The 22,572-nt window shown below is 33.2% G+C and overlaps 1 protein-coding gene across 1 annotated transcript in view; it reads left to right on the forward strand.

Moving 5' to 3' along the window:
- GRID2 (glutamate ionotropic receptor delta type subunit 2) overlaps positions 1–22,572 on the forward strand; it is a 1,499,636-nt gene that overhangs the window by 1,188,917 nt on the left and 288,147 nt on the right. The window contains exon 11 of the mRNA XM_017959328.3: positions 4,986–5,298. Within this exon, the coding sequence (XP_017814817.1) occupies positions 4,986–5,298 (313 nt within the window). The remainder of the gene's footprint in view (positions 1–4,985; positions 5,299–22,572) is intronic.

Consider the following 22,572-nt stretch of genomic DNA (forward strand, 5'->3'; position numbering starts at 1 on the left):
TATAGCAAGCACTAACTAAATGCATAACTATTAATCTTACCAATATAATGTTCTTAGCATTATATTCAAGAATAAATTAGATCTTTAGTTGTTACATATAATCATTTATTTCAGATTAAATTTATAGTAAATGTATTTCAATTTCTCTAAGCTTGTAAGATTCAGTGATTATATTGCTTATTAATCATGCTCCATTTATAATCCATCCATCTCCTTTTCATGACTTGAGAGAATGCAAATCTTATATCTTCTCTCAAGGAAAATATTATGACTATATAATTAAAATAATTTTTTAAATGTATTTATATTCCAGCTTTAGTGCTAGTCCTAATCAAAATTTAAATAGTCATTTTACATTAAATATTTGACATATAATATTTTGTAATATATTGAATTTACTGTAGTAGATGACTATCTTAGCTATTTGCAAATAATGTAAGCATAAATATACTGATAAATCAAGAACCTTACTTTAATTATTGACATCATTATTCAGGATATTAATCTATTATCATTGCTATAAAACAGTCAATTTTCATATTGCCATTTTCTTTTTATTATTTAAATACCTCTCTGTTGGGAATGCAGACAAAAAGATTTATAATAATTAGGTAATATAAGTTTAGTAGGAGCTCCATCTTTATTTATTCATATATTCATAGCAAGTATTTATTGACCATGAATTCTATGCCAGAAAATGTGATAGGTAATTTTTTTTTTAAGTCACAATCCTTGCTTTCATGTAGCTTATGGCCTAGTGGAGGAGTCAAACATTAATGAAAAGATTATATAAACATATGTAAGTTTACAGCTGTCATAATGTCTAGTAAAGTGATGGATGTAAATTTCTGACAGTGTAAATAATAATTATTGTTCCAGTCAAAGCGATAGTGGATAGCTTCCCTGTGAAAATGAAAATCAAACATATATATATATATATATGTGTGTGTGTGTGTGTGTGTGTGTGTATATATGTGTGTGTGTGTGTGTGTGTATATATATATATGCATTTACTTGAAGTTTCAGGAGGGTCAATCCAGACTGTAGGAATAGCATGGACAAAGACCACACATCAGGAAGAACTGCTGGAAGGGAAAATGGTACAATATGAATATGTTAAAGCAGGTTGGGGATAGCCTACCTAAACCTGTATAGACCATGTTTTTAATCTTTCTCCAAAGAGCAATGCAAATTCATTGAAAATTTTTGAAGTGTGGTGGGAGACAGGATCAGATTTGCTCTACAGAAAGACTACTTTGGCTACAATAGGGAGATTGAAAAGGAAGAAAGGTAGATTTCAGGTAGTCTTACAAGGAGCTGGAGCCTAGGAAAATGATGAAACTGGAAATAGAGAAATGAATGGATATTAGGATTCTCAGGAGGTGAAATCAATAGTGATATATTTAATAGGGGGCATAGGCTGGAGAAGACAATGAGGCTAACAAGTTTTATGACTTATGTAAAAAGTCACCATTCATTAAAGCAGGAGATGTTGGAAGAGGACTGGTTGAATATCATGAGTATGATGTTGGTAGGTTAAATGTTAAATTTGAGGTATTTTCGAGTCATTTAGCAGAAATGTCAATTATATAGTTACATAAATCAGTCTAGACCCCAGAGCTCAGATACACATCTAGAAATATACATTTGTAAATCGTGTGTAGATGGGGACAATAGCAGTAATGAACACAGAAGAGCTCAAATGAGAAAAGGATGTAGGCCCAAGTCCAGAGAACTGCTAACATGAACTTGAAAAAGGAACTGAGAAAGAGATGCATGTTATGTCATTAAATTCAAGGGAAAGTTGTCTTTGTGATGCAGGGAGAGATCATCAGTGCTAAATGTCAAGAGCCCTGATCAGATGAGCTTTGAAGTATATCTGCTATGTTCAACAATACAATAATTAAGAAGTACTTTTTCCATGAGGAATAGGGTACCCAACAATATGGGAAAAAAAGAGTCTTCTCAGAGTGACTGGGATATATAAAAATAGAGAGAAAAGGTGGTAACATGGAGTAACCAGAGGGTAGAGGGAAGGGCTCAATCTCTTTGATTTCATTTTAACAAGAAACAAAGAGTCTTTTAATAGGAAATCTAGTTAATAGGATGATGTTGAATGCATGAGACAGGGACTTAAATATCTGAAATGGAGGTTGATACGTTTACTGATGGAAAGTTAGTCTTAGAAAAGGGGACAGCTCCTGTATTATGGAAGCAGATAAATAGAGTAGACTGCATATGGGCTATAGGTTGGAACGTAGAAATAAGTATGAATTTTAATCTCACATCTTCTGTGTTCTCTATGTAATAACAGTGGGAGTAAAGATGTGGAAAGTCATTGTAAAATGTGGACAAGTGAGTTGACCAAATAAATAAAAACCTAAGAAGGGTAAGAATAAATCATTGTCTTTGATTATTTCTGGTTATATTGTTTATTGACATTTAGGAAATTTTAGAACTATCTTTCTGAATTAGTGGTCCTTGGCCTTTTTTAAAATTTTGCTTCAGTGTAGCACCTCTAATATAAGAAAGGACTACCACATACTCATTATCCATTACAGTGTTCTGCTGTATCATTGATTCTGAAGAATGGAGTGAAGCATCTCTTTAGGAAGGACTATACAAAACTCAGAGACAGGAAAGAGAGAGAGAGAGAGAGAGAGAGAGAGAGAGTGTGTGTGTGTGTGTGTATTTGTTACAAAAAGTTCATTATATGATTATGATATGCCTTCCACAGGGAGGCTAGAAATTTCTCCTTGAAAATAGAATAGTCACGTGTTGAAAATAGACCAGAATTTAGGAATTTGCTTACAGATATATGACAAGTAATTGTTAAATTTAATAAACAGTTTAGCACATACAAATAATCAGCTCCCTTTTCCTAAATAAAAAACTTTAGATATTTTTCTTCTATTTTAAAAATTCACTTTGTGAGATTTAGAAGTATCCGTTATTAAAATCAGTAACTATTCCAATTTATATTCATTTAAAAGTAAAACATGTAATTATTTATTAGAAAAATATTTATGAACATTTTATAAATACTATCAACATGTTGTCAGTAAATTCCTCCTCAGGTGGAATTTTCTGACTTTGGTTGAGTCATTAAATGCTTTGGGTCACTAGTGATCAATTAGTAAATTACTGATCCATAGTACTTTAATGGCCTGAAAAAGTAAATGCATCTTCTGAGAGCCTAATTGAATCTTAGAGAGTTATTTATTCATCATTAAGATCAAGATAAATGAGTCAGCTCACAATAATGATACTGAACAGTTACATTCATTTCACAAATAGATAAACTAAAGCTCAGAAAAGACAGGACAAGGGAGTTAAACATCCAGGTTAGATTTTCCATCTGAAAAGACCCAATTCCCAGTATCTTGCTATAAAATTAAATATATGAGTTTGAAAGCAATATTTTTCTGCAAGTTCATTTTCATATAGTGTTATTAAGTTTGATGCCATTCAGTTAATAATTGTAGATCCATGGTACATATACTAATATGGTCTTGTTATAATGTAAATAGTACAGTTTAAACAGCAAAATTTCACACTCTTTTAATATAAAAATTTTTCTAGAACCAATTATCCTAAGTGCCTACTATATGGTTCATTTGGAAAATGAATGATAGCTGCAATATGGTAAAATGATTATGAGCACAGGCTTTGGAATAAGAAAAATGTAGCTTTAATATCTGGCTTCTGTACTTACTTGCTGAGATCTGAACAAGTTACTTAAACTTCTAAGGTTTAGTTTCTCCACTTATGAAATGGAGAGGAAAAACGCATAATTCACAGCTCATTGTAAGGACTAAGTAAAAAAAAAAAAAAAAAATCCTTAAATACTTAGCATGGGGCCTAGCAACAAATATATATGAACTTGGTACACACAGACATACAAACACATACACACACTGCTTAACTTTAGCTAGAATATTTTTAAAAGCATTATTACTTTGAGACTAGATTCATCCAAGTTGGTTTAGCATTCTACTGGGCATGTTACTTTTCATGTCTTTCGTGGTTTTTGTCCCCAAAAGCTATAAAACAAGTTTTATCTTCTTTCATGAAACAATTAAAAAGAAAATAACGAGAAAATGTTCAAAAAATAATTTACTAGTATTTGTGTTTGTCTGGAAGGGACATCCGGCAGCTTTGATCACAGCTGAAGATCATTACTTCAAACAAGATACATCTTTTAGATATTTAAATATGTATTATCATATTATGCAATTTAAATGTAAAGTTATTACCCTCTGCTGTACTGAGATCCTGCTATATTTTAAATAAGTAAAATAGTAAATTTTAGTGCTATCACTGAGAATCTAAGAAGACACATTAAAAAAGGGATTATTACTCCAAGAATTATCTTTTTTTAATCATTAATTGTTCATTAAAATATTCCTGACATTTATGCAATACAATCATGTTAGTGATCTTTGGCATAGACAACTTAGTGCTGTAAAAACTAACAAATCTGTTTAGAGCCCAATAGTATAAATTTCTATGCCGAGAAATATAAACCAATGGTAAAATGCCATGTTGACGTTTCTAAATAACCCACCTAATAATTTACATGTTAAGAACATGTTGAATATCTTGGGAACATGTCCCTAGAAAGGATTCTTCAGCATAAGCTTTTCCTTTACTATTAATGATGACTTTGATAAAAATCACCCAGGAAAAAAAGACGATTTTCTCCCTGTGTAATCTGTGTCTGAAATATTCTTCACTGATTTGACATGCGCTGATAATATGAACAAGGTAATTTGTCTGACTCTGATGGGGCAAGATTTTCAGTAAGAAATTCAAAATTTACACATGGCTCTTCTGTAAGAAGTCTTTGCAGTGTTTTTCAGTTTATATAAAAAGATTTATATTGCCTGAGGCATCTGGTTTTTTTCCTCTAGGCAAGCTGAAGTGGCACAAATGAAATTGTTTTTCACATTGTTAATGTATTCCTTTCTCTTTCAATTTCTCAGAGAGCCGACATAGGGATTTCTGCTCTAACCATCACTCCTGACCGTGAGAATGTGGTGGACTTTACAACACGTTACATGGACTACTCAGTGGGGGTACTACTTCGAAGGGCTGAAAAGACAGTGGATATGTTTGCCTGTCTTGCACCATTTGATCTCTCTCTATGGGCTTGCATTGCTGGCACAGTCCTTCTGGTGGGTCTACTGGTCTACCTCTTGAACTGGCTTAATCCCCCACGGTTACAAATGGGATCAATGACGTCTACTACTCTCTACAACTCCATGTGGTTTGTGTATGGATCTTTTGTACAACAAGGTAAGGAGCAAAACTATATTCTAGTATTTAAAAAAAACAGAATGTGATGTTTCCCATGCCATGTATTTAGTTAATAAGGTTCTGTATGTGACATCAGTAAGTGTTCTAAAGGGTCCTCACAGCAATGCTCAGAAAGAACATTTCCTTCTCCCTCCTAGTGGATCTCAGACACACCAGGTTTCCAGCAATAATGGTTCATTGTCTTTTGATGCAAGTTCAATTTCATCAACAAAGGCAAAAGTGAGTGTCAAAAGTAAAGCTCACAAAAAACATCAAGATCTGATTTTTCTCTCCAAACTCACTTTCTGAGAAATAGCCTTACTAGGATGAAACTACTTATTACCAGAGAAGGTACTATTTAATTATTTACGTATGTAAGAAATGTTAGGATTTGTTCTTTGTTCAGAGACATTATTTCATGCATTAAAAATATTCATTGACATTGAAAAGACTTTGGTTAATTTAAGACTGATGAGAAATTTTATGTTTTATCTTTCACTTTGATATGTAATCTTTACTAGTGATTTAATTTACAATTCCACTATTTTCTAGAGAATGTCATTGCTCTGTTATTTAATATCCAATCTGCCCAACTCTTTAAACTTGTCTGATTAATTATTTGGCTCTCACTGTTTCAAAATAGAATAATATTTATTGCATTCCTTACTTGAGACTTGCCTCATAGAGAATGAAATAGTAAGAAAATTGATAATCTCTTGCAAGCTCTACACATATTGAAGAGGAGAGATGTTTGTTACAATGGAGACATTATACTTTTGTGCTAATACTTACAACTCTGAATAACATCTTACTTTTTATTCCTATTTTCTGTTGGACCTTCCATTAAACTTCATTTTTCTATTCTAATTTAAGTAATCAAAGATTAGTCTAGAACCTTCATCTCACTTGCCCACTTCTAATCTAGCCCTTAAACCTTTTATAAGCATGCTTTTCCCTCTACCTTTCCATATCCAGGGCTCTAAGTTTACCTGTTACTGTATATTTTTCACACTTTTAGTTCATTCATTAATAATTAACTCAGTAAATATTTAATCCACACTATCTAAGTAGAACTTTGCTAAAAACTGAATGTATGATGGTGAGCAAGAGGGTCTTTGCCATCAACAGAAGTCTAATGTGACACAAATGTATAAACATGGGATTACAATTGGGGGTAGAAAGTTCTGTGATAGGATAAGCATAGACTGTTAGGAGAACATAGGTGTAGAAGAGCTTAATATATGTTAATGTCACAGAAAAGGCTTTTAAAAGTAACACTTTATATAGAGAGACAGAGCTAACTATGGAAAGAGCTTCTTGAAGATGAATGGAGAAAAAGAGACAAATAGTTAGGATGGAATTTCAGAGCAAGAAGTGAGAGAGAAATTAAGATAGTCCAAGCAGAGGGGAAGTAGTAAAGATAAGGCTGAAGCTACATTTGTTATTATCAGGAGTTTGAACTGATCCTTGAAATGATCAGATATTTAAAAAATAAACAGGAAAATACAGGTTCAAATTTTACTCTAGAAATGTTCTGGTTATAATGTAGAGAACAGATTGATAAGTGTTCACAATAAGAACAGATTGTGAAAAGTGAGACAAATTAAAAGACTATTGTAATAACTGAGCAAATAATTGGTGTGGCTTGCTCAAAGGTAAGGTAGCTTTGGGAGTCAAAAGGAGAGTATTGATGAAATGGAATCCGTAGGTTTTGATTAGCTATAGAGTGGTGGGGGGTCAGTGCTGAAGAAAAAAAAGGAGATAAAGTTTTATCGTAGGTTTTTGAATAGAAAATTATGTATATTGGATGTTGATCTCGTTTACTGAAAAAATATAACCCCCCAAAAAAACATATATGACAGGAGAAATGATACGTTCATTCTGCTGCACATTGAGTTTGAGCTATCTCTGAAACATTCAAAAGAGTATTACTAATGTGTGCTTAGTGGTTTGAAATATTCGTCAGATGCACAAAAGAGACATCTGGACTTAATATATATTTAGGAGATACTGGAATGTAGGAAATTTTGAAGACATGGGAGTGAATGAGATCACACAGAGTAGTTGCTCTTAATTGCAAGTTCCTGATTAAGAACCACTGGCCCACACAAAGCCTAGGACAGAGCTCTAAAGAAAGGAATGGGTAGAGGAGCGCTCAGTGGTGCCTCATAAGGAGTAACTAGAAGTGCACAAATGAAAATCAGAGCAGCTAGTAGTATACATTTGGTTGACTGTGTTAAACATTTCAAAGAATCAAATGAAATTAAGGCTTGAAAGGTTTTTGTTGGATTTAACAATAAATTTATTATTGAAGCAAAAAAGGTTTGTCCTTGCCCTATGATGTCTGAGGTTTCAGCTAGATAATTCAGAGTCCAGAGGCTAAAATCATCCAAAGGCTTGTTCACTTCACTCACATATCTGGTAGTTAATGTGGGCTGCAGGCTAGTGGCTTCAGCTTTTTCTCCACTTGGGCCTCTCCATGAGGTCACTCTGCATGGGATAGTTTGACTTTCTCACAGTATGGTGATTGATTTCTCCACAGAAAGCATCCCAATTAAAGAAGAATGTTATGTTCCAGGTTGAGAATCATAAACTTGTGTGATGGTGTGAGTTCCTCTTACAGAAAACATCCTGGATGTACCCACCTCATGGGTTTTTATGAGAATTAATGAATGGTTAAAATTGTGAAGTTCTTAGATATAACTTATATAAGTGTCACATAAGTGTTTACTAAATAAATAAAACAATGAATTAAACTCAGCTGCAGAGAGTTAGGCATATGTAAAAAAGGGATAACGAGACAAATGATTTTAGATCATTTTGATGTAGATAATGATTGAAATAGTAGGTCGTGGGGTACATGGAACAACTATAAATAGAAGGACCAAGAATGTGAATGTAATGAAAACTAAGAGTAGAAATTGATAGAGTAGGCCTGGCATGGTGGTGCATGCCAGCACTTTGGGAGGCCGAGGCAGGCAGATCACCTGAGGTCAGGAGTTCAAGACCAGCCTGGCCAACATGGTGAAACACCGTCTCTACTAAAAATACAAAAACTTAGCCAGATGTAGTGGCAGGCACCTGTAATCCCAGCTACTCTGGAGGCTGAGGCTGGAGAATTGCTTGAACCTAGGAGGCAGAAGTTGCAGTGAGCAGACATCGTACCATTGCACTCCAACTGGGACAACAAGAGTGAAACTATCTCAAAAAAAAAATTGATAGAATTGTTAGTAGTAGAAGAGAGTAGTTGAGGTCTGAGTAATATTACAGGAAAAGAGTGAAAACATAATTGTAAATGAGTTTGGAGCCTGTATTTATAAAATAGGACACCTAAGCTAATTTTTTTTAAAATGTAATAGAGGAGAACAAGTTGTAGGTATGTGAATACGAATTCCAAAAGTTAAGAGTTGGTGAAGGACTTCAAAGCTGATCAAGGAACTGAGAGATTAAAGGGTTAGGTGAACCAGCTGTAATGATGATTTGGATTAGACTGGAGAAAAAGAAATTGAGCCATGTGTCAAAGTTGTGAATAAATAAGGAAGGATGACAAGGATGTTGATAGACATGAGCATTGACCAGAAATAGGAGGTGATATAGCTAGATATAATTAACCTCTATTTTCATCTTACTGCTTCCCATTTATTCAATTTTTCAGTGCATGATTTCAACGACTGCCAATACGCTGATGACTCCCAGATCTACATCATCTATTCTTGAACTTCAGATTTGTATATTCAACTGTTACCTAGGCAACTCTCTGACTATACCAGAGGCACCATAAATTTGAACATGCCAAAAATGGAATTCATTTTGTAATTTGAACCTTCTTAGCCTCTCACATTCTCTATTCCAGCTGATCCACCACCAGCCATTCAGACTCATGTTAGAAACTCTGAAAATAACTCTTGATTTCTTCCTCTTTCTCATCTTGTATATCCAACCATGATCAAGTCCTGTCAATTTTATCTACTAAATATTTCTAGAAGTGGAAATCTCTTCTCATCTAGAAAGATTAGCCTAGATTGTCACCTAGATTGAGGCTCCCTCACTTTTCACCTGAACTATAGGAGTCTTATAATAAGTCTTTCTTCTTCCAGTGTTGTCTCCTGCAAATATACGATTCACATACTTGTGTATATACCCAAGTTATCCATGCCATGGAAAGATGAACACATAATTCCCATTCTTCAGATATTTTTTTGGCTTCCCAATGCCTGCAGTTTAGAAGTCTGAGTTCTTCATAGTATAAACAATAGTCCATCACTTTACTTCTGTCCAACGCTCAGTTCTCATCTCTTATCATTCATGCCCCACATTTAATCGCCCAGTTACTCCAAACTGGTTTTTGTCCCTGACCATAAGACAAGACTCTTTCCTACCTCTTCACCTTTGCATCTGCTCTTTCCAATTCCTGGAGTGCCTTTGTTACCAACCTGATTAGACTCTACTCCCACTCTCTGCCTTTATACAGCAAGTTCCTAGTCATCCTCTAATTTTTTCTTTTATTTCTCTACTTTCAAGAAGTCTTTCCTGGGATTGAGAACCATCTTCTATACTCCTCAAGATATATTTATCATAGTACTTATCAACCATAGTGTAATTCATTTTTTTAAACATGTCTCCACCTGAATCCTTTGAATATATAATAGTGTACTATTTAATCTCTGTAGTCTCTTTGCTTATAGTTAAGTGCCTTGTACATGTTAGGCATTTAATAAATTCATATTGATAAATTAAAAGAATGGATGCTAAATACTTAATAAAACATGGAGGTTAACTGCAATATTTTATTAAATTATAGTCTCAAACAAAATACTAAAATTGTCTGCAAATGACTTAAAACTCACTAAACCAAAAAGAAATTTATTTGTAATGTCCCCACTGAGTTGTTGTAAAAAGCTAAGAGGAGAAGTTTATAAGTAAGGCATCTTCTTAGTTGAAGCCTTTTTTGGAGATGTTGACATGCTTATGAATTCTTTCTGAATGCTTTTGGCTTTCTGAATTCTTCCTCCAAGTGACCAAATTTCAATAAGTTTTGGAGCACACCCAAGAAAAAAAGATAAATAGAATTACCCATATGGTTAGCATGCTTTTCTAGTTCTATAAACATGCAACAGATAACAAAAGTTATAAATATGTTAAATACCTTTCTATCCCACTGCTCCCTTAAATGAGTTGCACAGCCTGTAGGTTGATTGTACATTTATACAAATTTATAATGACAGATAATGCTGAATCGCATATAATTAGCTACTTCATCTTTGAAAAGCTGCTATTCTTCCACTTGCTAACAATGAAAAGGTGAATTCATTAAAAGATACCGAAAGCATCTTTATGCTCTGATTAAAAATAAATTAAGAAAAGGCTTATAAACCCTATGAAAAAGAGAATCAATCAATGATGGTATCCATGTATAGGCAATTGAGTTGGAACTGGTGATAATTTCCAATAAAAATACAGTCTTTTAAGAGGAAGTACAGCTGTTATTTCAGAATTGCCATCTTCATTGAACCACTATACCAGATTGAATAGGGATAAAGAAGCATTTCATGTGTTATCAGACAGATTTCTAAAAAAGAGTTCAAGGACAGCTAAAAGCAGAAAAATGTTAAATATATGTGAGTTGTTTATTAATCCTGACATTTTAAAAAATCTGTAACTTCAAAGCATTCCGGAAAAATAGTTCAGGGAATCCAACTGTGCAAAAGCGGTATGGTCCATTATAGAGATAAACTCAGTACATCTGTTTCGCTGGAACATTAAGAGCTTGTGAATTAGGTTGTAAAATGCACGAATGAGAGACCAATTTTATACAAGTTTTGTTGTCATTTTATGTCCTCCCTTATCTCCACGTCTACATACATCTTCTTGCAATTAATATTCTTAAAGGAAACTGAATTTGATTTTTAGAAGTCTCTTATGTTTAGTTTATTGGCAGTGACTCTTTCTATCATCTGAGCTCCAGAGGACATCATTGACTTCTTCGCAAATGTAGTTGTATGTAATTTGCTTTCTGTTTACATGCAAAGGGAAATTTTAGAGTTATCTTCAGATGTTTGTGTCTGATTATGGGAAACAGAAATATTTCTAGTCATGTAAAATATTTGAAGCAACTACATATATATTTATTTAGCAGCAAGCATTTATTAAGCACCAACAATGTGTCAGGAACATGAGTAGCAAAAGGAAAATAAGGAATAACTCTTAACTAGGGTTTAATAAATATTTCTTGAGTATGCTATGTGCCATGCCTGGCCTATGCTTTGAGTATGACCGTAAATAAGAAAGATACAGTCCTTGCAGGAATGTTCAACATCACGCCAATGGATCTTAACCAAATTGAGATCAAAATAAACCATTTCTGATGAGAGGAGCAGCCAGAATTATTGAAAAGAATAAAGAAGGAAAATTCCTTTGGTAGTTTTCTTAAACATCAGATAGCTCCACAGATGCTAGTGGTGAGTAGAAAGCGGGCCTTTAGGAGTGTTAGAAATACTGAAAATAATTTGATGCTGTTGCACAAGAGTTAACATAAAAGACAACCCACTGATTTTGAAATCCCAGGACAATTTTTGGAAGAAAATAAAGAGTTCTTCCTACTGTCAGATGGATCACACTATTATACAGAGCACAACTTTCTCATATCCACAAAAAGAAGAGTCAGACATTCTTTTCTATTGAATTGGGCAACAGAAGAGATTGTTGAGAGACCATCTCTTTAAAACTTTGCATAGAAGAATAACTCAAAAAGACATCAATTTTAATAGTGTAGATATCAAATATATGAAACTTACCAATGTCCTATTTACAAACTCTCAAAGGATTCAAGCCTTGGAATGCAGTAACTAAAGCCATTTCTTTATATTGTTATCTAATATTTCACATTCAATTTGAATATAACAAAAATGACATTGACTAGCTCTGTGGTTTGCTGACCCTTGTGAACAGAGGAAAAATGAGAGTAATTCCCCGTGACAGGTTAACTCGACTACATTCTGTTTTTTTCTACATTCTGTTCTTACAGGTATTAAATTAAAATGGCTCTCCATAGTTTTTATTTAGGCTTAAACAACATCTCTTATTGTTGTTAATTGTGATTGGCAGTCCTTAATAAAGGGACCACAGTGCATTCTGAGTGCTGTCACATCCACCTGAGAATTTCCCCATGCTGATTTAAAACATGACAAAGTGCCCATTTTCTTTCTGGTTGTCACACAATTCTTCACAACTAATAAAAAAAGTTGAACTTTCATGCTGAAAGTGAATGTTCAAATTCTACCAATAGTGAACAGTAATTTGTTTACTGGAAAACAGTGCCATGATTTTAAGCTGTGAATGCATTGGTTTGCCTTCCCAATGAACTGTGATGAACTCCTAAGCAATTATGCTATGAACTATATGCATACTATATGGCCCTGAAAATTGTTTAGCTTGATACCAACTCCTCATGACCTGAGTCAGAAAATCCTTTCTCATGTTCAACTGGGCTTTTGAAGAGTTAAAAGAAATCAAAGAACATGAGGCAAAAATCATATTTCTTCTTATAAAACAAGAACTAGTACAATCAACATCTTCTTTGACTCCTTTGAACTACCTGTGAATATGTTCCATAATTAAAAGTACTATTTCAGTATTTAACCAAACAAAGAAGCTGTTTCCTAAGAGACACTAAAAAATTGAAGGGTGATTTTGAGAAACTATTTTTAAATCTAAATTTAAATGATAGAACCAGCAGGTGCTATAGATTCTTTAAAATAGTATTATCTGACATCTGAGTAGAACTCAGTGTTTTCACAGTACCATATTACAGTTTCCTTCAGCTTAAGTAATAAAAATGGGAATAAACGTCCCCAACATAAATTTATCCTAAAGCTGATTTAGGATTGGTTTAAGTTAAAGTATTGGGCTCAAGGGACAGCAGGTGGTGGTACAGAACATCATTTAAATTATTTCAAACATAAATTTGAAAATTCAATTTCTGTTTGACGTGCCCAAACCTGAATCCATTTCCCCTTTGTATATGAATATGTAATTAGAGGTTTAATAATGATGGCTATATTTTTAAAGCATAGGAAACTGACCAGAGCCTTCAAAAACAAAGTCAACATGTTTTGAAAATTAAGACTCTTAGCATTTAGCCTAGCTCTAAAATGCATCCTTATAACCCAACTATCATGGACATGATAGTATATTTAAAATTTCCATCGTCAACTTTAAAAAATTATTGGTCATGAAGTCCTTATGACATTTTGTTAAATACCCTTGAAAGTGGTACAAACTTTTCTTGATTGTTTTTCACAATTATAAAGCAGAAAAATTTCAATGTGTAATAGAGAATAAATACACATTATGTACCTCATTATATGTATCAATGTCACTTACTAGTGAACTACATTTTTATGGCAACTTTTTTTGTGTCAAAATTTTAAAAAAGATAAATGCATGACCCACCAATGCACTGTAGACACATAAAGTTGTTCTTTGATTTTGACTGCACCCCAAATTTATAGAGTCTCTTTATATTTACAGCTCTGTATCTTAGACTCCAAATTAACAATCCATTTGGGATCACTACACAGTTTATTCTATCTGCTTCAATTGTTTTCTAGCAGTTAGTGTTTATATCCATTGTTTAAGCTCTACTTTAGCACATCCTAGAAGTATATCTTCTGCCTTTACTATTTTAAATTCTTCATTCTCTAGTAAACACTAACTTGGATATTAAACAAGAATTATTTAACTAGTCACAGAGGTGAATAAGACAGCATGATGGCTGTTTTCATGGAGCTTAGAATATACAAGTGACACAAACTAGGAAGCATGCAACTCCATCATAAAATCACAGTTATCATGCTAAGGAAACACAAGACACCACGAGCATGGAATTCACAGATATCCTGCTATTTAGCACACTGCAACTGGGTCAAATACATACTAAGTTGTGTTACTGAAAGAATGGAACACAGACCATGAACCAATTTTTTACCTAGTCACAAAGGAATAAACAAATTGTTCAAATATCTCACTTGATCTTTGCTTCAATAGAGTGTCGGATTATTTAAAATTTTAGTTTATCTATAAAAGTGTATGATTCAGTAACATAAACATCTAATTAAATTACTATTTTCATGTCTTTGTGTTTCCTTGAGAGACAGCTCAGTTTACAATCCTGTTTTTTACCACTTACTAGCTATATGATATTTGACAAGTTTTTTAACCTCTAGGTGATTCAGTTCCCCAGATGATAATTACTGACTTCATCAGGTGTTTGAGAAAATTAAAATAACTTATGGGTATAACACTATTAGAGCTGTATTCATGACATAATATAGGCACAGAACATTGTAGTTATTATTTCCTCACTGTTTCTGAAGGCCACAGCAAGAGATAGAATCAGCCATATTGTTTAATCCTTCTATATTCATCATTTACTTCCAGAAAATAAGCATTAGTTTAAAAAAGCATAGTGTAATCAAGCATAAGGAAATGTGTTAGGAAAACTTGTTTAGCTAATGAAAATGTTTATAGTAAAAACCATATGCTAATAAACTCACAATAACTTTATGTCATTCAAGCAAATATGAAAAACTACAAAAACATTTTTCCCTGTTTAAGCATGTCATTACTACGTGTTTTTATAATAGACTATAGCCAGGAATACAAATTAATGAACCCAAATTGAGTGGAATTATAAGTTGTGATTCAAGATGTTTGCAGTTTATATAGTAAATCCTTTGGGTCTCATAAAGACTTAGATTTTGGGGGGATTAGTATCCTATAAAAACAGTGCACTTAGGGATTTGTTTCAGGAATTATATCTTGAGGTTTGCAACTAAAATAGCACAATATTAAGCATAAACATTACAGGAAGGCTAATTCTTCTAAACTAAGCAATGTTCACAAACTGCCACTGATGGCAGTCTGAAACCATATGGGCTTTTTCCAGTTGTGATGATGATGATGATGATGATGATGATGATGATAATGATGATGATGATGATGAAATTTCTTTTTTAATTTTGGTGTTCTCATAGTACTGATGCAGGGCAGGCAAGCCCCAAAGTGGATCTTAGCCTGCTGGGTTCTTGGTTTTGCTCAGGAAAGAATTCAAGGGCGCAAGACAGAGGTAGAAGAAAACTGCTTTATTGAAGATGCATTGTTGTTACAGCTCTGTCACTGCCCCTGTAGAGCAAGGCTACCCTCTGGTCCAAGAGTAGCAGCTCAGGGCAGTTTTGCAGTCATATTTATAACCCACTTTTAATTGCATGCAGATTAGGGGACAGTTCATGCAGAAATTTCTAGGGAAGGGGTAGTAACTTTTGGATCATTGGGTCATTACATGGAAAGGGGCAGTAACTCCCAAGTGTCACCATGGCAATGGTAAATTGACTTGAGAGGCTGCTGGGCATGTCTTATTACAAGCTGCTTCTGCCCTGGCCCTGTTTTAGCCAGTCCTCAATCTGGTTCAGTGTCTGAGCTCAGCCTCTGGAGTTGAATCCCACCTCCTACCTCAGTATCAATACTAAAAACTAAAATGTTTTATAATTTTAAAATATGTTAATAACTATTTGATAGTTTAATATGTTAATAAAACTAAAAACAATCTTGTCAATTATATATAAACATAACCTATGTTAAATACGGATTCAAAGAAAGCCATTAAGCTTAACAGAATTACTGAACTCTGGTTTCATTGTAAACTTAAATGTAATACATATTTTAAATACCTATGAAATACAATTTAACATATTAGAAAGTTATAAAGCATCTTGTTAAGTATCTATTCCCACAATTTTATGTTATTGCAACACTAAAATACACCACGCCAGATCTGAAAACAAATTCTCAGTAAAAAGTGAATTTTGTGACTTTGATCTGAGAAAAATCAAAGTTCATGATAGTATTCTGAGTTCAGTTTGAAGCGAAGAACATGCCATGCCAGATTGCAAAAGTTGGTTCTGGATTTAAACCATCTTTGACATTATTTAATTAATATAAACAATCTGAAATAAATGAATTTATACTATTAAAATTATTGAAAAGGAAAATTATCTTTAGATGTTTTTCCAAATATTGTTTTAATACCGATTTTGCTGAGAACAACGACCAAGTTCCTAAACCAGCAACCAATTTTTGCCTAAAATAATTTTTAAGAAGTCTGTATTTCATATAAAGGGGATTCAAACTTTGTTGGCTTTTAAATTTTGAAATAGTATGACTTCTTCACATAATTATCTACAAAGCTATAAGGAACTGTTGATGGCATTCTATTCTAACTTAGATCCTCTTTGATACCATTATAGTCTCTTCTAAATATAAAAGTAATTTTGCTATATCAGCAGGGACTGTCTACAAGTACCATGCTTCTGTGTTATATTTGTACTGATTAAAGGGTTAAGTCCACTTAGCCTTTAGTCCTCTGCCTTACATCACCACCCAAGGAGTGCTATAATCCTCTAGAAATGCATTGCCTGCAGTGTTGCACTGCTTAATAAATCACTCTATCTTATTTATCTTTCTCTTGACATATATCTAGCAGCAGGAACCATTATCCTGTGACACTGTTAAGTTCTATTGACATTTTCTCTTAATTAACTACACTAATTTTTACACTGGAAATAAACTTCCTCTATTTAATGCTGTCTTAAACAAAGGAAGTGTTAAACTTGTCATGCGTGCATCGTCATAACATATTTTGAAATAAGTGAAATGTCTTTGTTTCCTTTCCAGAAGACCAGTTTATTCTGCTGAGAAAACAAGTTTGTACTTATAAAATCATATTGCATCATTTCTTCTAAACTCATTAGACATCTTAATGAATATATAAGAGCCCCAAAATATTTGTCTGAATTCCTATGTGATACATATCCCTTCAGTCATTTGAACAAATTTTACTTAGTTTCATAATTGAGAAAAGCATTTTTTTCACATTAAGCATATATTATATATCTTAGAACCAAGCGTTTTGGGTCTAAATTAAAGATCATTCAACACTTAGTGTATGTAATGTGCCAGGCACTATTCAGGCTGTTGGGGCTATATTTGTGAGAAAAACACACATATATTCATGCCTTCATGGAGCTCATCTTCTAGTAGAGGGAGACTGGTAACAAATAATAGCCATAATAAATAAATAAATAAGCTACATATAACAGAACTCAAATGCTATAGAAAGAGTAGTTCAGAGTAAGGAGAATTGGAAGTATGTATGGAACTGTTAACAATTTTCAATTTGTTGCAGTAAGCCTCTTTGAGACTTTGATATTGAACAAAATCCTGAAGGATAGGAAGGAATATGCTTTATAGATAGATATCTGGAGGAAAGATGATCAGGTACAGGGAAGTGTAAGATGCAAAGTTTCTGCTTGAAGAGGCCAGAAGAATAGTTTAGTAGGAGATGAGGTCAGAGAGGTCCATGAGTTCAGATGAGATTGACCTTTGTAGACTTTCCCATTTACTCTGAGAGGAATGGAGAATTATGGAGTGCTTTAAGAAGAGAAGTGACAGGACAAACATTTACACAAATACGTAATTGTAATGGGAAGCATTGACAAACTTTTCTAGACCTATTCTATTTTCCACATCTGGCATATTTGAGGATTTAATACTTGCTTCAAAAATATAGATTTGTATCTAAAAGAGTCATGACTGTATTTTATAGGTATACAAATGTACACCTATTTAGGTAGATATATGCTGGTTGCAAAACCCAGCCGTTGTACATTTAAAAAACTTTACCTCCAAGATCCAGCCATAATGTTTCCTACTCTGCAGATCAGTCACATATGGTTATCCATTTTGGAACACATGTTAACAAGTAAATCAAGAGATACATCTCATTCCCAGCTGTATTTGTGGTGGTGACTCCTGAAGAAGGCCATTCTTTTCTGAGAAATGTTTCCTGGTCCTTTTGGTAGAGAAGGTACAGAGAGAAAGCAAAAGTGCAGGAATTTTCAGTTTATTTTTTTCTTCTCAATCAGCCTAGTTTCTTTCCAGGAAGACTAAATGCAATTTCACAAAATTAGTTTACCTGTTTACTTGAAATATATTTGGTAAGAAATATACATATATATATACCATATATATATATGGTAAAAAATTCTTTGCTACATCAAATCAATCTACTGATAATGCCTTTCAGAGTAGAATTAAACAAGCCTTTCTCTTTAGAAAATTCTTCCTGAAAAGAAATTAAATTGAATATATTTATTATTTTTATTTATTTAAAATGTATATATACCTTCTATTTATCCATAAAGATCTTAAAATCTGCTAACATTCATAATAGCAGTGCATTCTTCTGTTTCACTCACATAAAAAAAAAAAAAGGAATAACTTTCTATCTCCAATCTTCCTTACCAAGGCCAGCTCTTTCCATTTAAAAATTTCTTGATTTTTAAATTTGCAGTCATTTGGTCACAAAAGGCCATCTGGAGTAAAAGATTAAATAGACACTAGCTTCAACCACAGTAGGAATCTGGAAACTCAGCATTATCCTTCAGAAAACCTTCCTTTGAAAATGATGTACAGTTCTTCCATTGGGACTGCACCTAATCTCTAAGCTATCGAGAAAACAAGGTCAGATCTTCTGTTGACACAGGAAATAGTGCAACTGGTCCCCTGTAGTTATTGCAAATAGTTGTATAGATTAGTGATACTTCTGAAAAACTAAATATCTTTAAATGGGTCTTTAATATTCAATCTTCTAAATACAGGAAAAGGTTTAGGTTAAAAAGTGAAAATTAAAATGTTCACTCTGATGTTCATTGATTTTTAATTTTTTTCTTCTGAGCTGTTATTGACCCAAGTGACATTCTACAAATGCTTACTTAAATTAGGTTAAGCAAGTTGAAAATTATATTTGATGACCTGAATAATTCATTAAAAAGGATAGGCATATAAAAGCCTAGTTTAGTAACACAAACACATTTTTATAATAATGTAAGATATTGAATCTGGCCACATACAGTGTCCAGGATGGACACTTTTAAGTTGGAATGAGTAACTTCCTTGCTACTAAATTATATACAGTACATATTTAACTGATGAACCAAAAGAGAGTAATTTGGCTAAGTAAAAGTCATTCCCAGCACTAAAAGGCAATTTAACATGCATTTACACCCAGGAAACTTAGGAAATGAACAGTAATTGCAGAGGTCAAACTTGTAAGCTGGCTATGCTTACTTGTTTCACTCCAAGACTTGACAGCAGTGCAATTTAATCCTCAAATCTGTGACTACCTGAGACTATCATTTAATTGAGGGAGCTTATCAACTAAGAAAATTATGAACAATTGCACTAGTTTATATCTAAGGTGTCGATAATTCCATTTACCAAATGAATATTATTATGATGTGTTGTGAGTTTATAACTTAACATATTACATACGTGTGTGTATGTGCACACATATATCTTATTTCTCCTTTAGGGGACTATCTCTCCCTGGTTTTTCATGTAGTTTCATAAACTTTCTAACACTAACTGACAAAGTTAAAAACAAATAATTGTGTAATGCACAGATGGCAGAAAGTAAGCAAAAGTGTATGATTTCAAAAACAAACATCTACAAGCTATATTCTTATTAATTTATTTTTACATTTTAAGTATTAGCTAAACAGTCTTATTAAGAGCCATTTTCATATAAAATAGTACATTTTTATATTTTCTTTTATGATATTATAAAATGTGACTCATTCTTAGTGATGTTAAAACAAGTAACACAATGTTAGATGTGCAATTTTGTCTACTCTATTTTACAAATCTTTTAGCAATATAATTAAAAATATTTGAAATCAGAGAATTCAAAGGAAGTGAAGGAATGAGAAAAGCCTAGTGGAATAAAGATATTATTCTCCTTTAATAAAATATAGATTTAATTTTTAAATGGGAGCATCTGGCATTAGTGAAATAAAATGTAACAAACCTCACAGATAAAACTTTGTTATTAAAACTCTTTTCCTTCCTTCGTTTGCTTCTGTGCAGATGATATTTTGATAATTTCCTCTGAAAGTAACAGAGGCTATGCTGCTTCTTATAGGTAGGCTGTAACGGGGAGAAAACCCATTATCTTTCAACTCTTAAACTGTCTCTTCATAAGATAAGCATTTCAGAAACTGTTGCATTCCATGACTCACCTTCTATTTTTATCCCTCAGTTTTTAGTTGACTAAATTACCAAAAACAAAACTAATGGTACAAATTCTCTAACAGGTCTAAGGGATTTGAAGACTCAAATGAAGCTTACAGAGATCCCAACTGGCTGATCTAGTACTTTTCATCTTTGATTTGGTGTGTAATTAGTTATCAAGATGTGTTTGCTAGAAAATTTACCCTTTACACAAAGAAATATGGAAATTTTAGCTTGAAACTATTCTCAAGATTATACATATTTTTCAAGTTTAAGACATATTCCTTATTCATTACTTTATTCATTGTTGTTTGTTCTCCTGAATTCAATTTTTTTTTTTTTTTTTTTTTTTGAGACGGAGTTTCACTCTTGTTGCCCAGGCTGGAGTGCAATGACGCGATCTCGGCTCACTACAACCTCCGCCTTCTGGGTTCAAGCGATTCTCCTTCCTTAGCCTCCAAAGTAGTTGGGACTACAGGCACGTGCCACCACGCCAGCTAATTTTTGTATTTTTAGTAGAGACGGGGTTTCTCAATGTTGGTCAGGCTGGTCTCAAACTCCCAACCTCAGGTGATCCGCCTGCCTTGGCCTCCCAAAGTGCTGGGATTATAAGCGTGCTGGCCTCCCAAAGTGCTGGGAGGCTGAGGTGGGCAGATCACCTGAGGTTGGGAGTTCAAGACCAGCCTGATCAACATGGAGAAACCCCGTCTCTACTAAAAATAAAAAAATTAGCCGGGCATGGTGGTGCATGCCTGTAATCCCAGCTACACAGGAGGCTGAGGCAGGAGAATCATTGACCCCAGAAGTCGGAGGTTTCAGTGAGCCGAGATCACGCCATTCATTGCACTCCAACCTGGGCAACAAGAATGACACTCCATCTCAAAAAAAAGTTAAAATTTTATCAGCAAATGATCTCTCAGGGTATAACTTTTAATCACAATTAAAGAAATGTTAGATTAGACTTGATACATATACATTAAAAATATGAAATACTACAGAGTATATAATTCCTTTATTGAAAGCAACAATAAGAGCGTTTCATTCACATAGTTAAATGGTCAATGTGGTAGATATTCTCCTCGTTTATCCTGAGTTTAAAAAATAAACTTATCAGATAAAAATGAGGAAAAGGAGTATTCCAGACATTTCAAAGTTTAAGATGGTAAACACTGTGAGGATGCCATTTTTGCATATGAATGGAACAAAAGTTGGAGATAAGACCAGAGAAAATGTTAGGGGCCAGATTACAGAGATGCTCAGGTAAAACACAAAGAAAATTGACTTTATGTTACAGAAGATAGCTATTTATTAAAGATGTTTCATCATAAAACTGGCCTAATAAAATTTATGTTTTAAAACTGGACTGTTTGGAGACAGTATGAAGCATGATTTGAAGGTTATGAGACTGTCCAAGTAGAATAGCTGAAGGAATGCAAAGCTGGAAAATCAGCCACCACCACTACCACCACAAAAACGAAAGAAGGAATAGAAAAGAGAATAAAGCAGAAACACACACGACAGGACTTAGTGCCTGAAGAGGTGTCAAAAAACCATAAATATATTAATATGTATGCAACAGTGGTTTCATACTGCACATAATGCTGTTAAAATTAAATTACTAGTACATCCTTGACAACTATTTTTTTCTTTAGCTATTTTTTCCTGTAGCATTATTTGTTGTCTGTATAAGACTGTATTATTTGTATGTATGTGTATACATAAATATAATTTCTTTGCCAACTTCCTTATTATTACATGTTTATACAATTATAAATAATCATTCTAGTGGTTCAATCTTTGTGCACATCCATGGTCATTTTCTGAAGGAACTATCCTAGATATGCAGCTTCTGAGTTAAATGATATGTATGCATCTAAGACATGATACTTTCAGCCAAACATTGTACCATACTTCATATTTTTACATTTCAACAATTAAAATCACATAAGTTTTAATAGACTTTAAAAATATTTATTTAGAAAAGTAATAGTAAATTAAAATAATGTAAAATTCAGCTTTACATTACTTTATCCCACTGGATATTGAGAAGAAGCTTAAATATATTCAAACAGTTGAAACTACTTGGACATAAAACATGAGAACTCTGCACACCTTAAAAATTACCTAAATCATTTGGACAAAAATGTT

This window comes from Papio anubis, chromosome 3 (assembly GCF_008728515.1).
Source record: "Papio anubis isolate 15944 chromosome 3, Panubis1.0, whole genome shotgun sequence".
Classification (NCBI taxonomy): domain Eukaryota; kingdom Metazoa; phylum Chordata; class Mammalia; order Primates; family Cercopithecidae; genus Papio; species Papio anubis.